Source organism: Entelurus aequoreus, linkage group LG17, assembly GCF_033978785.1.
Source record: "Entelurus aequoreus isolate RoL-2023_Sb linkage group LG17, RoL_Eaeq_v1.1, whole genome shotgun sequence".
NCBI lineage: Eukaryota > Metazoa > Chordata > Actinopteri > Syngnathiformes > Syngnathidae > Entelurus > Entelurus aequoreus.
In genome coordinates, this window is record NC_084747.1 from 28,908,433 (window position 1) to 28,927,230 (window position 18,798).

An 18,798-nucleotide genomic window follows, 5' to 3' on the forward strand; every position below is an offset into this window, starting at 1 on the left:
CCGTGAGTGTGTATGTGTGTGTGTGTGCCCTTGAATCACCATCAACTTGCAATGGCCCTGAAGTGAAAGTAGGCAATTAGAATATTCATGAAGCCTTTTGAGTTCCAGATGCACATCACTTGAGTGACCCTTTTAATAAGCTAATTCTCTCACTTCATGTTGATAAAAAAAAATTAAATAAATTTAATCACCTAATTTACTGTTTTTTCCCCCCCAAAAAAGTCTTCAAAAAGATACGATTACATTTTATATATATTTTTATGTACCGTAAATTCCGGACTATAAGCTGCTACTTTTTTCCTACACTTTGAACCCTGCGGCTTATAAAACGGAGCAGATAAATTATGGAATTTTCATAGCTAGCAGCTGTGATAAAAATAAATGTATTAAAATAAAAACAAGCAAAAACACTGCAAGGGTGTTTTATTGTTTGTGCTATGGTGCCATCTTTTCGACGAGTTCGCTTACTGCAGGTGCTGCAGTGTCCTTCCATTTAGTGTTGTTTTTTTTCTTCCCCCAGCCAAAGTGGCATTCACTCTTCTAGCCGTCCATAGCGTTTCTACTCCTACGTATTCTTCATTCATCAATCCAAGCAACCTTTGTAGGTTTTACAATATAACTAAAACAATTCTTACTTACTAAACCGTCCCAAGTGTGATGTCTGTCGAAGTGTTTTCACGCATAGTTGTACGTGCTTTGGAGGAGGCGCCGCTGAACGAGAGGCAGTCGTGAAATAAGTCCACTTTGGCATCTTTTTCCAGAAAAGTCCGTTCTCATCACGATTAAAAACTGGCTGTGGTACGAAGCCAGCTTCCTTAATCTCTTCAATAGGAGCGGGCACTAAATGGCTGCCAGTGGGACACAAAATTAATGATTGAAGCTTTCGTACACAGAGACATGGTTCCACACAGAAGCATATTCGGCGCAATGTAAAAGTTCGTAAATCAAGGGGTTCGTAAATCGAAGTTCCACTGAATTGTGATATATATATATATATATATATATATATATATATATACACACACCGTAATTTCCGGACTATAAGCCGCACCTGACTATAAGCCGCACCAGCTAAATTTAGGGGAAAATACAGATTGCCCCATATATAAGCCGCACCCGACTATAAGCCGCAGGGTTTTGATGTGTAATTACCGTAGTATATAGGGGTTCCTGCTACCACGGAGGGGATTGTCGGGACAGAGATGACTGTTTGGGAACGCAAAGCGTCCCATTTATTAACAATAAATCTTTCAATCATTCAATCAAACTTTCACATCTTTGACATGGCGAACAGCATTCGTGCAGAGTACAAATAATACAACGGTGCAAAGTAATACAAAGAGCTCGCCTGTACGTTATCAAAATAACCAGCCTACCGGTATATGAAAAGTCAGTCTTTAATCATTGTGTCATCGTCTTCCTCCTGCGTACTAAAACCACCGAAATCCTCTTCGTCGGTGTCGGAGAAGAACAGGCCGTATATAAGCCGCACCGTTGTATAAGCCGCAGGGACCAGAACGAGGGGAAAAAGTAGCGGCTTATAGTCCGGAAATTACGGTATATATCCATCTTTTTTAGGCCGTATCGCCCATCCCTATATACAGTATATGAAAATACAAACAACTATTATCAAAACAGTTGCTTGCAAGTTGTTCAACCTGATCGACAGCTGACATAAATGATTGATAATGGTGATAAATATTGCTAACAAATGTAATACATTATTTATAAACATATTATACGATGAGGAACATGTAAGATGAGACCATTATTGGACCTTTTTCCACTTGGAGCCCTTGCAGCCTGCTCTGATTACTGATATTCCACAATCAGATCAACTCAGAGTATTATGGCCTGACAGGGATTAAAGCAACAGCAAGCATTCATTTAGCAGGGAACAAGTGAATGTTTTGGAAGAGATACCGTAAATTCCGGGCAATAGAGCGCACCGGTATTTAAACCACACCCATCAAATTATAGAATAAATAAATATTTGTACTTGTTTTAGCCACACCAGACTTTAAGCTGCAGTTATGGACATTGTGAAATTAGTTAGAAGCATTTAAGTCCCATCTTAAAACTCATTTGTATAATCTAGCCTTTAAATAGACCCCCCTTTTTTTAGACCAGTTGATCTGCCGTTTCTTTTCTTCTCTCCTCTTCTCCCCTGTCCCTTGCGAGGGGGAGTTGCATAGGTCCGGTGGCCATGGATGAAGTGCTGGCTGTCCAGAGTCGGGACCCCGGGTGGACCACTAGCCTGTGCATCGGTTGGGGACATCTCTGCGCTGCTGACCCGTCTCCGCTCGGGATGGTTTCCTGTTGGCCCCGCTGTGGACTGGACTCCCGCTGATGTGTTGGATCCACTGTGGACTGGACTTTCACAATGTTATGTCAGACCCACTCGACATCCATTGCTTTCGGTCTCCCCTAGAGGGTACGGGGGGTTACCCACATATGCGGTCCTCTCCAAGGTTTCTCATAGTCATTCACCGACGTCCCACTGGGGTGAGTTTTTCCTTGCCCGTATGTGGGCTCTGTACCGAGGATGTCGTTGTGGCTTGTACAGCCCTTTGAGACACTTGTGATTTAGGGCTATATAAATAAACATTGATTGATTGATTGATTGAGTTATTTACACATAAATATTTTATACATGTTTATTTACATACCTTAAAGGCCTACTGAAATGATTTTTTTTTTATGTAAACGGGAATAGCAGATCCATTCTATGTGTCATACTTGATCATTTCGCGATATTGCCATATTTTTGCTGAAAGGATTTAGTAGAGAAAATCGACGATAAAGTTCGCAACTTTTGCTCGCTGATAAAAAAAAGCCTTGCCTGTACCGGAAGTAGCATGACGTCACAGGAGGTAATATTCCTCACAATTCCCCATTGTTTACAATGGAGCGAGAGAGATTCGGACCGAGAAAGTGACGATTACCCCATTAATTTGAGCGAGGATGAAAGATTCGTAGATGAGGAACGTTACAGTGAAGGACTTGAGAGACAGTGATGGACGTATCTTTTTTCGCTCTGACCGTAACTTAGGTACAAGCTGGCTCATTGGATTCCACACTCTCCTTTTTCTATTGTGGATCACGGATTTGTATTTTAAACCACCTCGGATACTATATCCTCTTGAAAATGAGAGTCGAGAACGCGAAATGGACATTCAGTGCCTTTTATCTCCACGACAATACATCGGCGAAATGCTTTAGCTACGAGCTAACGTGATAGCATCATGCTTTAACTGCATATAGAAACAAAAAAAATAAACCCCTGACTGGAAGGATAGATAGAAAATCAACAATACTATTAAACCATGGACATGTAAATACACGGTTAATGCTTTCCAGGCTGGCGAAGGTTAACAATGCTGTGCTAACGACGCCATTGAAGCTAACTTAGCAACTTAGCAACCGGACCGCACAGAGCTATGCTAAAAACATTAGCTCTCCACCTACGCCAGCCAGCCGTCATCTGCTTATCAACACCCGTGCTCACCTGCGTTCCAGCGATCGGCAGAAGGACGAAGGACTTCACCCGATGCGTTTGGCGGCCCGGAGACGTAGGAAGTCAAGGTGAGGTCGGCGGCTAGCGCTCCAACAAAGTCCTCCTGGTTGTGTTGCTGTAGTCCGCTGCTAATACACCGATCCCACCTACAACTGTCTTCTTTGCAGCCTTCATTGTTCATTAAACAAATTGCAAAAGATGCCCAGAATACTGTGGAATTATAAAACGAAAACAGAGCTTTTTGTATAGGATTCTACGGGGTACCATAACTTCCGTTACTCTGACTTCGTCACGTGCATACGTCATCATACCGCGACGTTTCAGCCGGATATTTCCCGGGAAATTTTAAATGTCACTTTATAAGTTAACCCGGCCGTATTGGCATGTGTTGCAATGTTAAGATTTCATCATTGATATATAAACTATCAGACTGCGTGTTCTGTAGTAGTGGGTTTCAGTAGGCCTTTAATTGTTTCCAAACGGTGTCTGTAACGCGGCAGTAAAACAGCTGATCAAACAAAACAGAAGTCATCGTCATGGACCCACTAGCTGTGGAAGCTAGCTCTCCAATAAGCTAAACAGACTCAATAACTGCACGGTGAAGTTTTGGTGAATTTACTGAGGAATTTGTGAAACTGAAACAAAACAAAAAGAATGCCATTGTAAGTTAATAATACTAACACAGACACTCGTAAACGTGTTAGCAAATTAGCTAATGCTAACGGCGCTAGCGTCATTACACTACGATAGCACGTACAAATATGCATGAAAACACTCCTACAGACATCACACGTGGGACGGTTTAGAAAGTTAGAATTATTTTAGTTATATTGTAAAACTTACAAACGTTGCTTGGAGTGATAAATTAAGAATCCCTTTAAGCAGAAACGCTATGGACGGTTTTGCTTCCGGTTTAAAGCAGAAACAGGAAGTAGATTTTCAACAGGAAGCACCTGCAGTGAGGGAACTCGTCCAAAAGATGGCGCCATACCACAAACAATAACACCTTTTTCAGTGTCTCTGCCGGCGTATTTGAAAACTATTTGTTGAATACAAAACATTAAGGCCGTTAGCGAAGAAAAGTCCAAAAATTAGCCGCTCGGTTCAAAGTGTAGGAAAAAAATTGTGGAATAAGTAGTCCGGAATTTATGGTGTTAATATTTCCACATTTAAACACAAATCCCACACTTTATGTTTGTCCTCAGTTATCTAATGTGTGCAGAAAATAATGCACGTTTCTCATAGCAGATACACTGTTGCAGTAAAAAGATATAAATACAACCAGCTGTAGAGCAACATAGTAAATCTATATTTACACACTACTTTCTCTACGTGTTCCAAGTGCCTATGCTTGTCTAAAAATACAAATGTGACCCAGTGGTCAGCTGTGCAGTATATGCAGACTAGCGGTCAAAGTGATATTTAGAGGGTGTGTACACTGAAGCGATACAGTTTATAGAAGACATGGATGTCATATTCATTTTGGGGCATCAATGATTGTGTTGTTCTTTTTGTCCAGGTGGCATTGATAAACATACATATTCATAGATTGGTAGACACAAGAATTGGTTGCACAAGTTAGAATTCTGTTTGGAGTTTTTCTAGTTCACACAGAATTATAGAAAGAAGCTTGAAAAAAAACCATGCTGTACATTCTTTTACATCTTGTAATAAGTGGTGCTAAAGGTCTCACTATATATATATATATATATATATATATATATATATATATATATATATATATATATATACACACACACACATACTGTATATACACACACACACGCAAACATATACACGTAATATATATATACGACGGCGTGGCGAAGTTGGTAGAGTGGCCGTGCCAGCAATCGGAGGGTTCCTGGTTCGATTCCCACCTTCTACCAACCTAGTCACGTCCGTTGTGTCCTTGAGCAAGACACTTCACCCTTGCTCCTGATGGCTGCTGGTTAGCGCCTTGCATGGCAGCTCCCGCCATCAGTGTGTGAATGTGTGTGTGAATGGGTGAATGTGGAAATACTGTCAAAGCGCTTTGAGTACCTTGAAGGTAGAAAAGCGCTATACAAGTATAACCCATTTATCATTATTTATTATTTATACACACATAAATATATACACATATGTACACACACATTGATACACACACATACATACACCCACAAATATATACACAGACACATATGTATACAAGGGCTGGGCGATATATCGATATACGCGATATATCGCGGGTTTGTCTCTGTGCGATATAGAAAATGACTATATTGTGATATTCGAGTATACGTTCTCACGCAGTTGCTTTTAGCTGCTGGCATTACACTACAGGCTCTTCTCACTCTTTCCTGTGTCTCCTTCTCAGACAAGCACACCTTCTTACATACGTCACATACTGTCACGACATATGTCACATACGTATACGCCCTGGCGCAGCAAAGAGGTAGCAGCATGGGTAACGTAAGCTGTGATGCTAGCGTAGCCGTGCGAGTGGTACTACGAGAGAAATAAGGTGCGCATCTGGTAACAAATGAAGGAATAATTAATTCCCACCAAAAACAGCAGGGGGTCCATCGTCTGGCGGTGGTTTGGCTTCAAGTGGGAATATGTCGAACAGACAACCGTAATTTGTCAAGTGTGGGGCAAAAGCGTTGCTATAAAAAGTAGCATTACTGCTAATATGTAGCATCATTTGAAAAGTCACCTGCTAGAGAATGAAGAGTGCCTACTCTGCATGTCAACATCTCCGTTCGGTGCCACACGCCCACACCATCAAAATGCCGAGGCAAACATTTCCATATCAACACCGTATGAAAAAAATAGTGATTTTTCTAGTTGTGATTTCCTTCTCTGCATGAAAGTTTTAAAGTAGCATATAATAATGCAGTATGAAGAAGAATGTTTTAATGTAGACACATAGAATCATCATACTGTTGTGATTATATGCATCAAGTGTTCATTCAAGGCTAAGGCAAAATATCGAGATATATATCATGTATCGCAATATGGCCTTAAAATATTGCGATATTAAAAAAAGGCCATATCGCCCAGCCCTAATGTATACACACACACACACACATATACATATATATATATATATATATATATATATATATATATATATATATATATATATATATATATACACACGTGCACACACACACACACACACACACACACACACACACACACACACACACACACACACACACACACACACACATATACACATACATACACACACATATATACATACATATATACACATATACACACACACACACACACATATATACATACACACTATATATACATACACACTATATATATATATATATATATATATATATATATATATATATATATACATATATATATATATATATATATATATATATATATATATATATTAGGTCTGCAACAACTAATCGATTAAATCGATTAAAATCTATTATAAAAATAGTTGCCGATTAATTTAGTCATCGATTCGTTGGATCTATGCTATGCGCATGCGCAGAGGCTTTTTTTTTTTTTTTTAAATAAAAAAAACAACATATTTTTTTATTTTTATTTTTTATTTTTTTACTGCAACATGTACAAACAGCTGAGAAACAATAATCAAAATAAGTATGGTGCCAGTATGCTGTTTTTTTTCCAATAAAATACTGGAAAGGATAGAAGGATAGAAATATAGTTTGTCTCTTTTATCCGATTATTAATCGATTAATCTAAGTAATAATCGACAGATTAATCGATTATCAAATTAATCGTTAGTTGCAGCCATATATATATACATATATATATATATAACCTACTCTGTGTCCTAGTGGTTAGAGTGTCCGCCCTGAGATCGGTAAGTTGTGAGTTCAAACCCCGGCCGAGTCATACCAAAGACTATAAAAATGGGACCCATTACCTCCCTGCTTGACACTCAGCATCAGGGGTTGGAATTGGGGGTTAAATCACCAAAAATTTTACGTTCTGCACACTAAATTCAAAAACTGGAAAATGACGCATCACTGCATTTGTCAGTAGACAAAGGAGGAGCCTTGTAAACATATTAATAAATATTAATAATTAAATGTAATACATTAAAAATGGACATTAATATACAATATATTAACAATACACAGTATAATATTATATAACAAATAAATTATTACAATTGTTTTTTAAATTAGTATTCTTTTTTTTTACAGATTTTTTGAAAATGACGAATCGATTTCCAATCGACATTCAGACATGAATCGATTTGTTTGTGCAGCCCTACTGACAACACGGCAATATTCCCATCCAACCGTTTTCCATTTCCCCCCAAAAAAACATTACTCAGAGAACTCATTTGTAAAGTGGCTTCGACGACCACAAAAGAGCGAAAGCCGCAGATGACAAAAAAGGAGCGTGTGAATAGGTTTGAGTTCAAAGATCTCGAACTGGGCGGCTCACAGAAGGACGGTCTGAACAGCTCGTTTTACACACGCAAGTCCAATTTACTCCCCCCCCCCAAAAAAAAATGAGTTGCATATCTGCGAGTGCTTGCCATTGCAGAGCGATGCAGGAAGAGAAAAAAAAGACCACCTCCACTGCACAGAAGACACACGTGGCTGCAGAGGAGCAGGAGGATTTTTGGAGATATTTATCTCCATTGATAGCCAAAAAGGAGTGGATGGAGCGCCAGGTTTGGACTTAGACAGCACAGCTCGTCTGCAGTGAGTGCTTATTGATTGCAAGAGGATTCCACTCCGGCTCCTGCTGCCCTTGCACAATTCTGCATGGCCAATCACAATGAATGCATGAAGGAGCTGCGTGGCTTTAACGGCCTCATGAAACAAAGTGGTGCAGAGCTCCATGTTGTGCTGTGTCACTGCGGAGGAGGCATCACCAGACAAGGCGCTCTGGCACAGAGGTGACCTTTTCACGGCAAATGATCTGACACACACACACACACACACACACACACACACACACACACACACACACACACACACACACACACACACACACACACACACACACACACACACACACACACACACACACACACACACACACACACATGAACCGACAGCATTCCGAGAAAAGGGAAGATCACATGTCATGCGGATGCCCGTGACCTTTTTGAAATCCACAGGAGACATACGTCTAAACCCGGGGTGTCAAACGTACGGCCCGCGGGCCTGATGAACAGGTTTTATCCGGCCCGCGGGATTAGTTTGCCAAGTATAAAAATGAGCCGAAATTTCTGAATGAAAGAAACTGCTGTTCTAAATGTGTCCACTGGATGTCGCAATAGCAATTCATTGTATCTTTGTCGATGATGCTACATATGTACAAAAAAATTTACCACATGATGTTAGTGCACCAGTTGAGGAAAATGAGCAAACTACATAAATACCATCAAGTAATTTGATTTTGATATCATTTTTTTTATCTTGATAGATTGAAAATTAACACCAACAAGTTGACTGATGAACGTAATCACATCATTTATTCATTTATTTTGTATTTCAAGTTATCATTACATATATGTATTGTTGCATTTGAACAATTGTATTGTTGATAATATAAGTAATTATTGTAATTATTCATTATCAATAGTGCTATTTCTATTGATATTTGTATTGCTCCATTTGTAGTGTAATAATGTTCATTGTCATTTCTGTATTATTATTTATTTCACTAACTGCTTCTTTGCTATCACTTTTACCATCATATTTGTACTTATCCTATTTGCTGATGTTGTTCTATTGTTGTTGTTATTATTGTGTTTGTTGTAATTGTTGTCGTCTCTCTGTCTTATCCCCCTCTTGTCCCCATAATTTCCCCCTCTGTCTTCCTTTTTTTCTCTTTCTATCCCCTCCTGCCCGGCTGCACCAAATGATAATATAAATACATTTAATAAAGTCAAATATAAATAAGGCAACAAGAGAAGTATCCTACACTTCTCTTTTGTAAAATAAATGTGTACAGCCGATACGGGCATCTACATCAACGACATGATTTACCTGAGAAGCTGGACAGGACAAAATACAAAAAAAAAAAAAAGAAGATAATAAATAAATAAATGATGAACATTATCACATAATTTATTCAGAAAATATAAATAACGACAAATAAAGGTAGAATACTATTAACTGCAACATGTAAGTGTAAAAAAAAAACCCAACAACATTATGATTTGTACATTTTCAGAATGTGATTGTTCTATTTTTAAACAAAGAAAACAATCTGAAGTTGTCTTTATTGTTAAGTTATAGTGCCGTGATTTTAACAGTACGGCCCACTTGGGCGTAGATTTTTCTCCATGTGGCCCCCGATCTAAAATTAGTTTGACACGCCTGATTTACAGTAATATACACACAATTTTGAGGTGAAATTATTGCAACTTACCATATTTTTTTTACATTTCAGTTAAAAAAAAAAAATCTACTAATAAAATGCATGACAAATTGTGTGATAATAGTATTCTAACATCATAAGGAATTAGTCTGTCATACATTATGTCCAACATGTTGCAAGTTTGTGACGCACAAGCGTTGATTAGAGGAGGTTATGTAGCGCCACCAGTCTGCCATACACAACAGGGGTGCCCAAAGTACGGCCCGGGGGCCAATTTCACTTACAATGAATTCCTCGTTATTAAGGTGTGTTATTATTAATGCTGCCAAACAATGTATTTTTATTAGATGAATCACAATGTTCAATTTGGATTAATCATGAGTATTACTAGTAGAACGCCTCCCTGCGAAGGCGTTTAGGGCGCGTGTAGGAGGCCACGGGGAAGACCTGGGACACAATGGAAAGACTATGTAAATTACTAGTAGTATTATTCGTTTGCGAAATTTCAATTAGTGTTTTTTTCCGAACTACCGGGCGGACCGGTATACAAGCCGCACCCACTCAATTTTGGAGAAACATTTTTTTGCTTACATATACTGTGTTAGCTGCACCGGACTATAAGCCGCAAATATATACGTTGTGAAATGAGTTTTTTACACAGAAATATTCTGTAAATATTTAATTACATACCTTAATTGTTTCCAAAAGGTGTCTGTAACATGGCAGTAAAACGGCTGATCCAACAAAACAGAAGTTAAGGTCATGGACCCACGAGCTGTGGAAGCTAGCTCTCCAATCACCTAAACAGACTCAATCACTCCACGGTGATGTTTTGGTGAATTTACGGAGGAATTTGCAAAGTCCTGACTTAAACCCCATTGAGAACATGTGGACAATGCTGAAGAAAGAAGTCCATGTCAGAAAACCAACACATTTAGCTGAACTGCACCAATTTTGTCAAGAGGAGTGGTAAAAAATTCAAGCAGAAGCTTGCCAGAAGCTTGGGGATGGCTTCCAAAAGCGCCTTATTGCAGTGAATTTTGCCAAGGGACATTTAACCAAATGTTAACATTGTTGTATGTATACTTTTGACCCAGCAGATTTGGTCACATTTTTAGTAGACCCATAATAAATTCATAAAAGAACCAAACTTCATGAATGTTTTTTGTGATCAACAAGTATGTGCTCCAATCACTCTATCACAAAAAAATAAGAGTGAATGGAACCTCAAGACAGCCATGACATTATGTTCTTTACAAATGTATGTAAACTTTTGACCACGACTGTATATGTTGACAACTCTTTTTGCAGCGCATGTATTAAAGTGCGGGACTTGTCTTATTTTTTATGTTATCATGTCGTTTCACCAAGCGGGACTTATGTTTTCAGGTTAAAGGTGAACAATGCTAACAACACGGCGCTGCTGTGAAAGACGCTACTGTACCTTCACCGCGACAATCGAGTTCACCAACTTTTGGCAAAACAACGTTTTGATGCACTTACTCTTCAACTCCTGCTTCATCAATAACACATCTCCGCAGTAGTGAGCCTTTGGCGTGAGCAATCATGCTAACAAGGCTGAAATGCTAACGCCGCGGCTAATGGTCGTAGCTGCAACTGTCAAATTGAACTGCTTTTGGCCGAACAACTTAAGCCCGGTTCTACCTTAGACCAATGGCCCGGGATATGACTAAGTATTTCCACGTCGTGGCCGTGTTGTAGTGGCCGGGTGACAGCCATAACAATGACGGCTCTGAGCCATGGGTAAATACTGTAATCTACATTGGAAGACATTCAACTATTGTGTTGGGTGAAACAGGTGTAATGGTGACTGAACGGGTGTTATTTCATGTTTACACAGCTCTAAAAACGTATTAACAGCTTTTTTATGCTTTTACTAGGATATATTGCAGCCTCCTGCGATAACAATATATATAAATGATAATAAAACAATTTCAAAACAGGTTACAAAGACTATAGTTATATAATATGGCTGCTGCTGACGTATGCAGCAACATATTGCGTCATTTTTGGTTGTATTATTTTATTATAACTATTATTGAGCTACCTGATAATTTACTGTTAATAACTGGTTACTTTCTGTACCCGTTTTTGGTTTGTAAACAATAACAAAAATGACAAGATTTTTTGATAGCAAATATCAATCAATATACTGTTACTATATTGGCATTGTAGATATTTGTATTGATCCGCACACCTTTGTTTACATTCAAGAGCTCTAGCCTCTGGTTAGCATATTTTCCTGCGGTGTTTCGTGTCGCCATTCCTCGTCCTCCAGTGATTTAAAAAAGTAGTTTGAGGGCATATGGAGGGATGTTGGCCACTAGCGAGGACGCTACATCGCTACGGCACTACAGCGTCAGAAGCACAGCAAGTTCAAAGCAGGAAGTAACTTTTCACAATTGAAAGCAACAAGCAGCGCCACACTGAAATGAACTTGCAACATCACACAGTAAACAACACCCCCATTCACACTACTACTACGTGGGAATAACAAACAATAAATCAATGGTTGAAGTGACAAGCTTGCTATCCTACAATACATGTCAACTTTTAAATGTCCAAGCTGAATAAAACAAACAAATAATAGAAATAAAATATACTCTGTCAGTTAGCAAAACTTTGCACTTGATTAAAAATCACAAGCAAAAGCAATAAAATAGGTTCTGTTTCTATTGACGGCGGTTAGTAATCCTCAATTATACACAACCAAAACAATAAATAAAATGGTTACATAAAGTTATTGTGACCAAAATTATCAGGGTTATCATTACTATCACAGTATTCTTGAATGTGCTATAAAAGTAATTGTACACACACTAAAATATTTTACCAAGTTGTATTTTTTTAATCACTAAAATAAATAAACACAATATACTATACTTTCTGGCAGCCATATTATTTTTATTTGTGTGTTTAAATCTTCCATTATAATTGGTAAACTTTTTACAATATTATTTGAATAAAGGCAAATCAGTGATTGTATAGTTTCACTTCCGGTTTATGTGACGTCACGAGAGTTCACTTCCTGTTGAAAACACAGTTTCAACTTGACACTGTGGCGTTTAATAGCTCACTTTGTGCAAAAACAGCACAGCCTTTATGTTTAATTTGTATAATGTATATTATGTGTTTAAACAGTGTTTGTACAAGTTTAGATTGGGCTATGACGTTTTTAATTGGGAAAGACGTTAATGTCTCCTGTTTTCATGTTAGCATTGAAGACAGCTCGCAAGCTAATGCTAATCAGTCCATATAAGCAGTTATCAATCACTGCTTTTCGATCATTTTCATTTAACAAAATGATAGTAACCGTTAGGAGTGTGACTCACTGGGCACGTAACGATTCGATGCCTTTCCGATTCCTGGGGTGACGATTCAGAATCGAGTCTCTATTCAACACGATTCCCGATCCAAACCGATTTTCGCAATGTATTATTTGGTGTAATAATTACAATGAAACTATTTCAAAACATGTTACAGGTAAGAAAAGCTCCTTCTGGTTGCATGGAAATAACATAAAATCATATTTCTTAAACTAATTTATAATAATAATAATAATAATAATAATATATATATATATATATATATATATATATATATATATATATATATATATATATATATATATATATATATATATATATATATAAATATAAATAATGTGTGTGTATATATATATATATAAATAATAGGGGTGTGGGAAAAAATCGATTCGAATTCGAATCGCGATTCTCACGTTGCGCGATTCAGAATCGATTCTCATTTTTTAAAATCGAATTTTTTAAATATATTTTATCATTTAAAAAAAAAAAAAAAAAATTTAAAAAAAAGAAAAATTGTAATTAAAATATTTTTTTATTTTTTATTAATCAATCCAACAAAGCAATACACAGCAATACCATAAAAATGCAATCCAATTCCAAAACCAAACCCGACCCAGCAACACTCAGAACTGCAATAAACAGAGCAATTGAGAGGAGACACAAACACGACACAGAACAAACCAAAAGTAGTGAAACAAAAATGAATATTATCAACAACAGTATCAATATTAGTTACAATTTCAACATAGCAGTGATTAAAAATCCCTCATTGACATTATCATTAGACATTTATAAAAATAAAAAAAAAGAACAATAGTGTCACAGTGTTACCCTTGCATCGCATCTCATAAGCTTGACAACATTTACATTATTGCAATCAGTTAATAAAACATTGTCCTTTACAATTATAAAAGCTTTTTACAAAAATCTACTACTCTGCTTGCATGTCAGCAGACTGGGGTAGATCCTGCTGAAATCCTATGTATTGAATGAATAGAGAATCCTTTTGAATCGGGAAAAAATTGTTTTTGAATCGAGAATCGTGTTGAATTGAAAAAAAATAATCGATTTTGAATCGAATCGTGACCCCAAGAATCGATATTGAATCGAATAGTGGGACACCCAAAGATTCACAGCCCTAATATATATGTATGTATATATATATATATATATATATATATATATATATATATATATATATATATATATATATATATATATATATATATATATATACATACATACATACATACATACATATATATATATATATATATATATATATATATATATATATATATATATATATATACATACATACATACATACATACATATATATATATATATATATATATATATATATATATATATATATATATATATATATGTATATATATATATATATATATATATATATATATATATATATATATATATATATATATATATATATATATATATATATATATACATACATATAGTTTTTAAATCGGTTTTTGAGAATCATGAATGGATTTAGAATCGGGATAAATACAAATTGCGATTCGGACGTGAATTGAGTTTTTTGTGCACCCATACTAAATGTTGGGAGTTACAACGGTGATCATCAGTTTATATTGCATGCAGCTGCTAAAACTGATATATAAAAGAGTTAATTTCCCACCATCATTCGGTTGATTGGTAAATAGGTGTACTCACACACTCTGCTTTCATGAAACGTCTTTCAACTGCATATGTTCGATATTTATAAAGTTTTCTGTTTTTTTGCTAGTAACACAATAATTACTGTACTTTCCCTAACAAATAATTCCATTTAAATAACAGTCATTAATTACTTTTTTAAAAGTAATTTTCCACATACTGGATATAATGATATTATTATATGAGAGTGTTTTGGAGCATTTTTTGCAGGTAGACATAAAATGTTAGTAAAAGTTGCCAATGTTCCAAATCCCTGAACCCGACCGAGCGAGCAGGTATTTAGTCCAAATCCCGCTGACGCCTCACAACACGAGCGGCCCACGTGGTCCACGCGACGCTGTGACGTGCAATCCTCTTGACAAAGTGAGGGATATTTTCCACGCATATGTTTTCACCCCCACCCTCCCCCAGAAGTCGAACACAATTCACCAACACGGCAGGATTCTTACCGCTTGTTCGCTGGTGTGGTTCATGGTGGAGCGCGACACAAGTCCAAAAAAAAACACGCGAGTCAGATATGTCCTTCTGAGACAAGCACGTACAGCGGAATCTGAACTAAAAAGAAAAAAAAAAAATCAAAAAAAATCCGAGTTCCGAATCACGGACCCCCGCAGTCCACGCACTCGGTCATCCGCGGGAAAAGGCGATCCATTGCAACCACCTCGGAGTGGGTCGTCCTCATCCGTCCGTCTTTCTCCCACGCAGTCACGCACACGCACGAGGGGAGGATAAAGAATGACCGACTGACGGACCAACCGAGAGCCGCTCGTGAAGAGGGCGGGGGGCGTGCACGCGAGGAGGGCGACTTGTCATGTCAGACATGCACACCCTTCTCCCGCCATGAGGCGTTCAGGGACACCCGGGGTTCCTTAAAGGGCACACCGCGGATGCAAAAAAAAAAAAAAAAGTGTCACGTGGTGTGAGGACTACAAGCCCCGGGGATGTTCCTTCAGTTGTTCCAATAACTGATGACATTCTAGAATCGTTTGAAATACCAATGTTCTGGCTTTAAGAAACACTAAAAGCGGGGGTACCCAAACTATGGATCCGGCCCGCCATCGTCCAAAATCCGGCCGACGGGAAGTCCCATGTTAAATGTATTTATTTATTAATTTTTTATTTTATTTTTATAATTTTTTTTTCTTCAAGTATGTCCTTTGTAATCCATTTTCTACCGCTTGTTACTCTCGGTGCATGTCTCCTCGCCGCTCAGGCAAACCACATTGTCTAAAAATGCAATTTCCCATCAATTACGTGACATCATTGTACGCTCTTTCAGTCAATCAGTGCGCGAGGAATATATATATATATATATATATATATATATATATATATATATATATATATACATATATATATATATATATACACACTACCATTCAAAAGTTTGGGGTCACATTGAAATGTCCTTATTTTCAATGAACATAACTTTAAACTAGTCTTAACTTTAAAGAAATACACTCTATACATTGCTAATGTGGTAAATGACTATTCTAGCTGCAAATGTCTGGTTTTTGGTGCAATATCTACATAGGTGTATAGAGGCCCATTTCCAGCAACTATCACTCCAGCGTTCTAATGGTACAATGTGTTTGCTCATTGGCTCAGAAGGCTAATTGATGATTAGAAAACCCTTGTGCAATCATGTTCACACATCTGAAAACAGTTTAGCTCGTTACAGAAGCTACAAAACTGACCTTCCTTTGAGCAGATTGAGTTTCTGGAGCATCACATTTGTGGGGTCAATTAAACGCTCAAAATGGCCAGAAAAAGAGAACTTTCATCTGAAACTCGACAGTCTATTCTTGTTCTTAGAAATGAAGGCTATTCCACAAAATTGTTTGGGTGACCCCAAACTTTTGAACGGTAGTATATATATATATATATATATATATATAGATATATATATATATATATATATATATATATATATATATATATATATATATATATATATATATATATTCTTCTTCCGCTTATCCGAAGTCGGGTCGCGGGGGCAGCAGCCTAAGCAGGGAAGCCCAGACTTTCCTCTCCCCAGCCACTTCATCCAGCTCTTCCCGGGGGATCCCGAGGCGTTCCCAGGCCAGCCGGGAGACATAGTCTTCCCAACGTGTCCTGGGTCTTCCCCGTGGCCTCCTACCGGTTGGACGTGCCCTAAACACCTCCCTGGGGAGGCGTTCGGGTGGCATCCTGACCAGATGCCCGAACCACCTCATCTGGCTCCTCTCGATGTGGAGGAGCAGCGGCTTTACTTTGAGCTCCCCCCCGGATGGCAGAGCTTCTCACCCTATCTCTAAGGGAGAGCCCCGCCACCCGGCGGAGAAAACTCATTTTGGCCGCTTGTACCCGTGATCTTGTCCTTTCGGTCATAACCCAAAGCTCTTGACCATAGGTGAGGATGGGAACGTAGATCGACCGGTAAATTGAGAGCTTTGCCTTCCGGCTCAGTTCCTTCTTCACCAGAACGAATCGATACAGCGTCCGCATTACTGAAGACACCACATCCACTCTTCCCTCACTTGTGAACAAGACTCCGAGGTACTTGAACTCCTCCACTTGGGGCAAGATCTCCTCCCCAACCCGGAGATGGCACTCCACCCTTTTCCAGGCGAGAACCATGGACTCGGACTTCGAGGCGCTGATTCCCATCCCAGTCGCTTCACACTCGGCTGCGAACCGATCCAGTGAGAGCTGAAGATCCTGGCCAGATGAAGCCATCAGGACCACATCATCTGCAAAAAGCAGAGACCTAATCCTGCAGCCACCAAACCAGATACCCTCAACGCCTAGAAATTCTGTCCATAAAAGTTATGAACAGAATCGGTGACAAAGGGCAGCCTTGGCGGAGTCCAACCCTCACTGGAAACGAGTCCGACTTACTGCCGGCGATGCGGACCAAGCTCTGACACTGATCATACAGGGAGCGGACCGCCACAGTCAGACAGTCCGATACCCCATACTCTCTGAGCACTCCCCTCAGAACTCGGTCGAATGCCTTCTCCAAGTCCACAAAGCACATGTAGACTGGTTGGGCAAACTCCCATGCACCCTCAAGGACTCTGCCGAGAGTATAGAGCTGGTCCACAGTTCCACGACCAGGACGAAAACCACACTGTTCCTCCTGGATCCGAGGTTCTACTATCCGGCGTAGCCTCCTCTCCAGTACACCTGAATAGACCTTACTGGCATATCAGTATATGGAATTAAATTATGGGATGGATTAAGTAAAGAAGTTAAACATTGTACTGATATGATCCAGTTTAAGAGGTTGTTCAAATGAATAGTGCTTACAAAGTACAAAGAAGAATTATGAGGAATACTTTCAACCTCTTTGAAAATAACTTATTCTTCATCTCAGTATGTTAATAATGACTGACTTAATTATATATTACAAAACTGTTGTATTACTCATTCACAGATGTCATTTTACTATAAAAAAGTCAGTAAATGAATGTATATATTTGTAAACGCTCTGAAGTGGGAAAGGGGTAGGATTAAATAAGCTTTGCTTCTTCCTACTCCTTTTCGGACATGATTTAAAGTGAATGAAATGATATGAAATTGTGTGATGTATTATGCTGTAAGTGCGTTCATGTTCCAAATAAACTAAAGAAAGAAAGAAATGTGGCAACATGCATCATCCGGAAGATTTGAGCTGCGAGTGTGGAAGCAAACTGGCAAGTTGGTGCCTACTCGCCCACAGTGGAAAGAAAGATGCAATGTCTGTGTTTTTTTTTTTTTAAGTTATATTTTAAGCCATGATTCACCTTTTCAATGTGATGCCTCTTCGACAGCTAATCCTCTCTTTTCCCTCCAATAAGTGGCCAGAATGGACAAAAATGTACATTTATATGGAAATATAATCCTACAATAAACCTTTTCCACTGAGGGCCAC

At 38.3% G+C, this 18,798-nt stretch overlaps 1 protein-coding gene across 4 annotated transcripts in view; it reads right to left on the minus strand.

Annotated features, from left to right (window-relative positions):
• rtkna (rhotekin a) overlaps positions 1–18,798 on the minus strand; it is a 214,762-nt gene that overhangs the window by 60,696 nt on the left and 135,268 nt on the right. The window contains exon 1 of one of the 4 annotated variants that reach the window (XM_062025444.1): positions 15,350–15,923. The exons of the other annotated variants lie outside the window; for them this stretch is intronic. Within the exon in view, the coding sequence (XP_061881428.1) occupies positions 15,350–15,373 (24 nt within the window). The 5' untranslated portion in view covers positions 15,374–15,923. Of the gene's footprint in view, positions 1–15,349; positions 15,924–18,798 lie in introns of those variants that run through there. 4 annotated transcript variants of the gene reach the window in all.